The sequence below is a fragment of the Schistosoma mansoni genome, assembly GCF_000237925.1.
Source record: "Schistosoma mansoni, WGS project CABG00000000 data, chromosome 1 unplaced supercontig 0010, strain Puerto Rico, whole genome shotgun sequence".
Lineage (NCBI taxonomy): Eukaryota > Metazoa > Platyhelminthes > Trematoda > Strigeidida > Schistosomatidae > Schistosoma > Schistosoma mansoni.
The window spans coordinates 2,111,670-2,122,718 of NW_017385987.1; the positions used below are offsets into that span (position 1 = coordinate 2,111,670).

The 11,049-nt window shown below is 35.2% G+C and overlaps 1 protein-coding gene across 1 annotated transcript in view; it reads left to right on the plus strand.

The window, feature by feature from the left end:
* Positions 1-10,097: 10,097 nt before the first annotated feature.
* Positions 10,098-11,049, plus strand: part of Smp_201130 (unnamed protein product) — a gene marked incomplete at both ends in the record, with an annotated part of 44,753 nt that continues 43,801 nt past the window's right edge. Inside the window, one exon of the mRNA XM_018791990.1 lies at positions 10,098-10,117. Coding sequence (XP_018644895.1) covers positions 10,098-10,117 — 20 coding nt within the window. The remainder of the gene's footprint in view (positions 10,118-11,049) is intronic.

Genomic DNA, 11,049 nt, shown 5'->3' on the forward strand with positions numbered 1-11,049 from the left:
TATATCCATTAAAGACTTTCTTCATCCTAAGAGGTGAACTTCCGATTAATCAATTATAAAGTATCAATGTTCATAGGTGTTTTATTCTGTTATTGTTAAATTTTACTTAGATTTATGGTTTCAATATTAGTGGACTCAAGTGAGAGAGATAAGTAAAAGGGATTAAATTTGACCTTAAATCATGATACAGATTTTAAGAAGTTTATTTTATTGGTTTGAAATTGATTCCTGTCATAAACAATAACTTGAATATTTAACCACATTAAAATCAGAATCTAGAAATAAGTCATCTTTTCTCCAAGGTGTTTTCACACAAATTTAGTGTGTTTACGAAAGTTATAACCTCTAACATTTTATTCATTTGTTTATTTATCTATATTCTAAAGTTGACAAAGAGAAAAGATCAGGATGAAATTTATAATCTGATTAAAAAAACTCTATAAAATATCCAGGATGTTAACTGTACATATTTATTGAGATATACCTATGATTTGTGTAAAGTTCTAGTCCGATAGGGGATTCAAATAGGCTATAGGACTTCAATATTATTAAAATAGTTTCAGTTGTGAGTTCGCTCTGTAATTAGTTATGTTTATACATCATATCTCGAGGCAATCGATTGTTTCAACAAATACGAACTTACAGCAATCTAATCCATATGGATTTCTTACAACTGAGGATAATCTTTACCTCAAACATACATTTAGGTGGTTTTAATTGATTTTAAGGTTTAATGTAATTTCTAAAGTAAACGTAGAAATTACAACAGTCATCCATAATTCATCAAATAAAGATAAAAAAAAAATGTAAAATTCTTATTCTTATTTTCTAAAACGTTTCTTGTCATACTTGGCGATAATAGTAAATTATACATGTTTAATATGTTTCATACAAAGGAAGATATCTACTACTTAATTTAGTACCAAATGAACATACTTTAAGATGTAAGGTGTGGTTCAGAAAAAACTTTGTTTTATTGACAATATAATGAATGATTGTGTTGATAAGTATGGATTATATACAAAATGATGATAAAAGCTATAAAGATTTGAATATTTTCCTGAAGAAGGAAATGAAAACATATTGATTTTATGTTATTATTATTATAGTTAATGTTAAATTCAAAATTCAGTATGAAGATTTATAGTGATTGTAGTATTTTCACAGTTGAAATTACAAGTCGAAGTAAGCTAGAACACAAGAGAAAACCTGGAAGCACTAGTCGGCCGTTTCCTCCTGGTATAAGACTCCTCAGCAGTGCACACACAATCTCGCACGTGGAACTCGGACCCAAAACCTTCGGACTTGCGAGAGAACGCTTAACCACTAGACCATTGAGCCAGCATCCAACGGTGTTAATGTCTAACCTCAGTCGATAGTTTGGATGAAAATAAACGAACAGAAGTTCCCATTATTTATCGACATCACTGTTTGTCCATAAATTTTAATACGATGACTAGTATAATTCACTAATCAATTTGCTGTATTCTATTCAGATCTCCAAACTTTGACTAGAAGATAAAGATTTAGTTGAAAATTAAGGTAGAACAACTTATTACTGTTGACTAATTGATATTTTGTCACCGTTAATAAAAAAGCCGTAAATTAGTACGTAGGGCCTTTGATAGGGACGAACCACAATGTTTTATTTCTTTACTCAACCGGGAAATTTTAAGATACTTAGATCAAAAAATTTATTTGATTGGGACTCCATGGACTAAATTCTCCAAAAATGTTATGTTATCACGCTTGCTGTTTTCATATATTTTCCAATACAGTTTACGCTTATTTAAAATGACTATGGGTATTAACTGACCCTGGAAACTACATTATCCCATAACAAAATATTTAAAACAAGTTTATTACAGTAGTACCATGATGTCAGGTTAGAATTGCAAATTATTTGCAATGAAGCAAATACATTTCTTTGTTACCATCGTAGAAATTATGAACGCTAAATTATGTTATAAATGAAGTCCCTATTTTTATGAATTCAATAGGTACTATTGCTTCTATTTCTTTGTTACTTAACAGGTAATTTGTAATCTTCGTTTTGTCAATAAGCCACGACTCGAGCACAACCCACCACAGCATCTCAATCAAGTCATCTAGACCGGACTAGACCCTGGTACGGCCGAGAGTGGGAAGAGTCAGCTCTTCCTCTCGAAATGCTCTCACATGGCCACATGCATAAAACCACTGCCAAGGAAGTCCTACCCACTGCCTTCTCGTGGCGGGGGTGTTGTTTACGAAATTGAGAGGACGAAAAGCGAATGTCCGGCGCTTTAACCGGATCGGTGGATATGAAGGACCCACCTAGGGGAGTTGGAAAACCCTGATTCCAAACCAATGGTGCACACGGGCTCCAGTATCCTAAGGGAACAAATGGCGTATGAACTTATTGTTGGTCACGGGCTACCATGGAACTGCATCTCCTTGCGTTGCTCCACTGCCTTGTGAATTAGGCCTTCAGGTGAAAGGCTCCGGGTGTGGCTTCCTAAGAAAACCACCTGTTTTAGTTTGAGCACCTGGACAGTATCCCAGTCCTCACCCAAATCGAATGATTTATGTGGCGCATATCTATTTGGTGCCTCCTTGTATCAATGTTTATGTGTTTAAATAAATAAATAAATAAATAATAGTACCGTATACAGTTTTTATGACTTATACTTTGTTTGTGCCTGATGATTTCCAACTGAAAAATCAGGTAGTATGAATCTCTTATGGTATACATTTCATAATGAGAAAACAAATTTAGTTTTCTTCAAGTTGAAAATCCAAAATATTTATTGAAAATGCATTTCCAATAGTCTCTAGATATCGGTCCTTCATATTTTTTATGTTTTAATGAACATTTCACATTCAAGATAATTATTAATACTTTCTTAAATAAACCTGGTATGATTTAACATGAATTATCAGATATTTTAAGGAACAATATTATATATAACACTCCAGTAATTATGAATTATTAACATGGAATAGAATACTTGTTGATGACATGAATAAAACAAAAAAAACACCACGCTGGCGAGTGCCAAAAGACAAGTGACTTAAATTCAGGGTTTCCTGGTGACTTCCTCCAAGTACCACTTCATCTCGACAGAATGCACACGATGTTGAGTCACGTAGGTTTAGTGACCACATTGCTTCTTGGTCGATAGAATCCGATCAAAGTTAAGAAGGACTGGGCATATATGTTATTGGTCATTACCCAGTGTTCAAAACTCCGCCTGTAGCTCCTCCGGGGGCTACTGCCGGTCCCAAGCCCGGATAAAGGAGGAGGGTTGGGCTGTAGTCAATCTTCGAGAAGTGCCCAACCAAGGACCTGACCATTCTGATGGGAGATTTCAATGTCAAGGTTGGAATGGACAACACTGGATACGAAGACGTCATGGGATGATGAAATTAAAACTTAAGAAGCACTGGACAACGGGGCGGACAACATCACAAAAGTTTAATACGGCCTTTCTTCGAGATGCTGACAAACTCAACAAATTCAAAATAGCCCTCAGCAACAGGTTCCAGGCCTTTCATGATTTACTCAATGGAGAGGGAACTACCATGGAAAGCAACTGGAAAGGGATCAAGGAGGCAATCATTTCAACATGTCAGGAGGTTCTGGGCCACAAGAAGCACCATCACAAGGAATGGACCATTGTTGGTACACTGGATAAGATTGAAGAAAGGAGGAAGAAGAAGATGGCAGCAATCAATATCAGCCGAACAAGAACAGAAAAAGCCAAGGCACAAGCCGAATACACAGAGGCAAACAAGCACGTGAAGAGGAGCATCAGAACCGACAAACGTAAATATGTGGAAGATTTAGCGATGACAGCGGAAAAGGCTGCAAGAGAGGGATACATGAGACAACTGTATGATACAACGAAGAAACTTGCTGGAAATTACCGTAAGCCAGAAAGACCAGTGTAAATCAAGGAAGGCAAACTAATCACCAACATTAAAGAACGACGGAACAGGTGGGTAAAACACTTCAAAGAACTCTTGAATCGACCAGCTCCACTGAACCCACCCAACATCGAAGCAGCACCCACAGACCTCCCAATCGATGTTGGCCCAACAACAGTTGAAGAGATCAGCATGGTCATCAGACAAATCAAGAGCGGCAAAGCAGCGGGACCAGACAACAATCCAGCAGAGGCACTGGAAGCACATGTAGCAGCAACTGCAAAGATACTCCCCATCCTCTTCAGTAAGATTTGGGATGAAGAACAAGTACCAATAGACTGGAAAAAGGACTTCTGATCAAGTTACCAAAGAAAGGCGATCTCAGCAAGTGCGACAACTACAGGGGCATCACTCTTCTCTCAATACCAGGAAAAGTCTTCAACAGGGTATTGTTAAACAGAATGAAGGATTCCGTGGACGCCCAACTTCGAGATCAACAAGCTGGATTTCGTAAGGATAGATCGTGCACAGATCAAATCGCAACTCAACGGATCGTTGTGGTACAATCAATTGAATGGAATTCATCACTCTACATCAACTTCATCGACTACGAGAAGGCATTTGATAGCGTGGACAGGACAACACTATGGAGGCTTCTTCGACACTACAGCGTGCCTGAGAAGATAGTCAATATCATACGGAACTCATATGATGGAATAAACTGCCAAATCGTCCACGGAGGACAACTCACCGAATCGTTTGAAGTAAAGACCGGTGTTAGGCAAGGTTGCTTACTCTCATCCTTTCTCTTTCTCCTGGTGATCGACTGGATTGTGAAGACGTCAACATCTGGAGGAAATCACGGAATACAGTGGACAGGCAGGAGGCAGCTTGACGATTTAGACTTCGCGGGTGATCTGACTCTTCTATCACAAACGCAACAACAAATGCAGGAGAAAACAACCAGTGTAGCCGCAGCCTCAGCAGCAGTAGGTCTCAATATAAACAAAGAGAAAAGCAAGACTCTCCGATACAATACAATATGCACCAATCAAATTACAATTGACGGAGAAGCTTTGGAAGATGTGGAAACCTTTACATATCTGGGCAGCATCATTGATGAACACGGTGGATCGGATGCAGATGTGAGGGCGCGGATCGGCAAAGCAAGAGCAGCATACCTACAGCTGAAAAACATCTGGAGCTCAAAACAATTGTCAACTAACACCAAGGTCAGAATTTTCAATACAAATGTGAAGACAGTTCTACTGTATGGGGCGGAGGCGTGGAGAACTACGAAAGCCATTATCCAGAAGATACAAGTGTTTATCAGCAGTTGTCTACGCAAAATACTTCAGATCAGTTGGCCGGACACTATCAGTAACAAGTTACTGTGGGAGACAACAAACCAGATTCCAGCAGAGGAAGAAATGAGGAAGAAGCTCTGGAAGTGGATTGGGCACACTTTGAGGAAATCACCTAATTGCATCACAAGACAAGCCCTCACATGGAATCCTGAAGGTCAAAGGAGAAGAGGAAGACCAAAGAACACATTACTCCGAGAAATGGAGGCCGACATTAGAAGAATGAACAAAAACTGGATAGAACTAGAAAAGAAGGTTCAGGACAGAGTGGGTTGGAGAAAGCTGGTCGACGGCCTATGCTCCATTGGGAGTAACAGGCGTAAGTAAGCAAGTAAAGTAAGTAAACCCAGCGTTCAAACAACTGTAACTATATCTCAGTCTTACTAGAGGTCATTTACGGCCCGGATTGCTCAGTGGTAGCGTCTGTGACCGTGATGGTAGGTGACACGTGATTAGACCCATCAGGGAGCATCAGTTACCTTGAGATTACAAGTACACCTTGCCGACGAGTGTCAAATAGCATGAAACCTAAGTCCAGGGTTTCCTGCCGACTACCTGAAACCGCTACTTCAAAATAAATACAAAAAAGTAATTAATTATAAAAACATAAATTCCCAAAGTAGAATACACAGTCAATTATTTCCATTCTAATCAACTATGTGAAATAATTATCATACTCTTCATTGTTATCTACTGATAATACTAAATAATGTAAAACCCCATGAATCTTGAACGACAGATATCAAGTCATCACGGAAAAGCTTTGTATGGATATGAATTCAGTCAAAACAATAATACAGAGAATAAGGTTAAATGACTTAAACACCAGGGATTCTTTCATTTTTTCAAGTTTAACGATTTTTTTTCTTTTATCACTGTTGCAAAGCAGATTCATTAAGAAAGAAATGCAAACAATAACAAATTAAAAAACACATGATTACACAATAGGAACATTATCGTCCTTTAAAACATTGAAATAGCTTGGTTATATTCTTTTACCTCATAGATAAGTATAGAAATTGTAGCGTAGAGATTTTGAAAAACATTTGTCGAAGATTATAACTAGAAAATTCAGTGAAATTAAGATGACTGACATTACTCCCAGATTTATCAGCGATGACACTACAACTTCATCACGGAACATTTAAATAAATGTCACAGCTAAAACCAGTTACAGTAACTAGTAACATGACACACAGGGAACATAAGACACAGATCACAGAAGAGATGGACGCTTAAACAATATTCAACATTGTCAACATGTCAATACTACTTCAACCATCTAGTTTTGCTTCATGAATTTGTTGAGAATGTGAGCTCGAATGAGCGAACAATATGTTCAAAATGATATTACAAACAATTTTTATAGACTATGGAATTTGAAAAAAGTTATGAACTGAATAGACTGAAAGGAAAAGTCAATAAACAATATGTATAAAAATCATTACCCGACATAATACTGGTGTATATCATTACCATTTTTATTTTCATTTCAAATAAACCAATTGCTTTTATTCAACTCATAAAAAATATCATTCAAATCTAGTTAGGAATTTGATCTTTTTCAATCTAGATTTTCTAAATAATATTCCATAACCATCTTAAACTTTAAATAATTTAATGACAGTCGCGAGGCCGGATCGTGGATGCACACTGTTGAGGAGTCTCACAATAGGACGAAACGGCCGTCCAGTGCTTCCAGGTTTTCCATGGTGATCTAGCTTCAATTGATGCATGATCTCAACTGTTAAAAATTACTATAATATCTACAAAACCCCTTCTGATAATGATTTAATTGTTCATATGGAATTTCTCATTTGGTTTTAATGAAGCGAATGTTAGAATTGTGTTTTCCGTAAATAACATTTGAGAGTATGTAAATCCAATTTCTTCGATCGATAATTTTATTGTGAAAACGTAAATATTGGATGGGAATTTTTTCTGAGGTAACGAAATTATTCTTAATATATCACTTATTCTTGAAACAACAAACCACTAAGATTCTCACGATGTGAATTATAAACACCAAGACTGATACAAGTAAAGATTTATTATTCCTACTACACAATGACAAACCTACTCGAAAATACACTCATGATTATACACCCATTTCGATTGTTAATTAGAAAAAAATCACATAGAGGAAAACTACTCACAGTTATAACAAATCACACGTTGTATATCGTGCTGAGCATAGTTCACGTTAATTTTATGCAAGAATAAACATCACACTCAAATGAATAAATGTTATACCGAATAAAATATCACACTGGAAAGAAAAAAACAAAATGTTACAATGATTAATCATCACATTGAATTAAAAGGGAAGATAGTTGAGCAGAAATCACAATTACAATATGAGGGAGCACTATTTTGGAAAATCTTTATCACTGGGGTAATTTCTGACGAATCTTACCTTTTTATCACTACTGTGAAAGTGAAGCTACATAGATTCTATTTCCTCTGGTCCACGAAATAGTAAATTTGGGTATGATGGAATATCAAATTCTTAAAGGGTTGAAATATTTATTAGTAGATCAAACTTAGAATTTAATGACACTTTGTTCATTCATTAGTATGTGAAGTACATTGAAGTGATGGTTGGAGGTAACTGATATGAAACCCTGGACCTAAATTTCATGTTGTTTGGCACTCGTCAGCAAGGTATACCTATGATCTTGAGGAGACTGATGCTTCCTAGTGAATTCGATCCTATATCACCAAATTCCACAATGAAATACGTTACCACTGAGCTATTTGTGCAGCTGACCATCTGTAGGATTGAGATGCAATTACATTTGATTGATCATCGGGTAATGACTAATGTCATGTGTGTTAAATCTTTCTTAATGTTGATCAAATTTTATCGAACAAGTTGCAACATTACCACTAATCTAAGTGACTCGATATTTCATTTATTATTCTGAGATGTAAGGTATCAACTGATAGTACTTGTGACTCGACTGGCCCAGTGATAACGTTTCTGATTGTGGAGATGGGTGTTATGGGGTTGAATCTTCCAGGGCGCATCATTCTCCTCAAGATCAATGGTACACCTTGCTAACGAGTAACAAACAGCATGGAGCTAGGTTCAGGATATCCTGCTGACCACCTCACACAACTACATCATATCTAAGTATTACAAATGGGATATTAAGTCATTAAGACTATTTGTCGGATTAAAACTTGGTCGACAGAATCCGATCAACGTTAAAAAGGACTTGTGTTACATAATATTTGTCAATACTTAGTGACTGGTCAATCATAAATAAGTTGCTTCATTTTTGCAGTTGGAGCATGAATTACTTAAAAGCTGAATCATATTTCTTATACAGTTTCTTACCAATATTTTCAGACATAAGGAATCATGTGGCATAATTCATTTATGAAAGTATATTCATGACATGAAAAAATTTCAGATTTTAACATTATTCACAAAATTATAACTGTTCTATTGTCCAAGAGTCATAGAGTCTATCATAGTTAAGTCAATACTTTTATTTTCGTGACTGAAATAATCATTTACATAATTATATTTTATATTCCATTAATTTTTTCTGGTGATTTTTGGTTTAAGCCACTTTTTATAATCAACCAATGTCAGAAAATGATTATTTCAGTCGCATGTTTACTTCTGTCTCAACTTTACCTACAGGTTATAAATTTTTCAAAGTATATTTAAATCAAACTAATATTTCAATCATACGTAGGATATAAAGCCAATAGACTTAATAGCTGAGGCGTAAATTAACATGATCTTAATTAATTGACTGTAGCATGTATATGAATAAGTAGTTGAGAATTCATTTATATCAGAAAGGGGATTTTGTGGATATTATAGTAATTTGATAGTTGAATCCATGAGTCAATTAAAGCACTGGACAGCCGTTTTGTCATAGTATAGAACTCTTAAGCAGTGTGCATCGACGATCCCGCTTGCGAAAACTTAACCTCTAAACCACTGATCCGGCATCCAACAGTGTTAATGTATAACTTCAAACAATCCACTAAATTGCGCCACTGTCCATTTATTTATATCCTAAATTTATTGTTTCTGAAATATAGTATAGTAGGTTATGAAGATACATATCTAGTGCTAATTATTTTGACGAATTACTCTTGTCATGAAATAATCAGAATAGTAAAAATAATTGTATAATTCATCAACAAATGAACTGTATTCTAGACTATATTCTATTTTGCTTGCTAATCACCATTCAAAAATATTGGCTTCAGTCATTAAATGATGAAACAACTCCCTAAAATTATCATTTTAATAATATCTACAAAGCCAGTAATACCTTATCATTGTTTTACCTTAAGTTCTTTAGATCAGTGTTTCAAAAAGGAAGATGTAAACATTGTTTTAAAAGCTTCACCATGGTAACACAATAGTTCGGATATGTAAAATACAAACAAACAATGAGTCTCATTATTCTTACTTTTTAAAAAGTAGTAAGAATTAGGGTCTTTAAATTTTGATTTCTCTCATCCATGTACGGGTTTTAAGTATCACTAATCTTGTTCACTTTTAATAGATGTGATTAAAACAAGTTGTTTTGATCCAGGAGACATTTGAAACTGGAGCAGATTGCTGGTTTCCGATTGGTTGAATAAAAAGCACCAATCAAAAGTTAGGAACGAATAAATTATCTTTTTTTTAAACTTGTTCACCAAATATACAGCATAAACATTTTAAAGAAAACGTGTTCTTTTGGTACACGAAACAACTATCTAAACCAAAACTAAGAAATTTAGTTTTACACAGTACAACAAATAATCTCAAATAGAAATAAGTGGTTCGAACAGCCAAGTCACATCAACATGAAAGCCTTCATTGAACGGTAAGTTACGTAGATTACTATGAGTTTAATATATCACTATTTTTATAAAATCTGGACCAGAAATATACACTAAAATAACTATGTACCAGGAAGACTAACAAAAGAGTTAGTATTTGTGGAAAGGTCTATCACGTCACCTTTAGTACCGGTTAACTATTGGTAAGAAACTGAATAGCTTTAATAGAAACTGAATAACAATTCGAATATTTAAGCAGTCGCTCACTTGATTTTTATGCTGTTTTATCTCCTATGTATTATGGTATGCTTTACGCGGTTTTTGACATATATTATGGAACTCCCTAATTATTAGTCCCTTCTTTCCAACTCTGTCTCTTGTGTACAACCTTTCTGATGGGTTAAATGCTTCTTTAGAAAACCGAGTTTTTTTATCACCAAGGATTTGTTACGGTTGATCAAAGTCAGTATTATGACATGTTGGTGTTGTCACAACAATACTTACAGTCGTGTTCTTTTGTACCTCAGCACTACTGTGATATAAATATAGCAATTGACAGCCATTCTTATTGATCCCTTTGTCTGACATATAATTACTATGATGTTCACGTATTTAATTATCCTTGCTTAAGACATGAAAGTGATGGTGAAAAGTTCGAGCTTACATGTTCATCGTTGCGTAGATTTTTGACTGTTAAAGAGTACTAAATATAAGGCATTCTTCTAGGCAGACACATCAGAATTGATAAAATGCCTCACAAATCATTCTTCTTTCTTTGAGATATTGTTCTTCAATAAAAGTGATAATACAATTGACCTAGCACTATACGGAAAGTGCCATCAAGTTAGTTAGTCTGAAATCAATGAACAATTTCGTTACTAAGTAAATCAGAGTCACTAATAATAATAAGAATATTTTTTATATTCTGATGAGTATAAAAATTGTTGAAAGCGTGAGTCAATTGAAGCTAGACCAC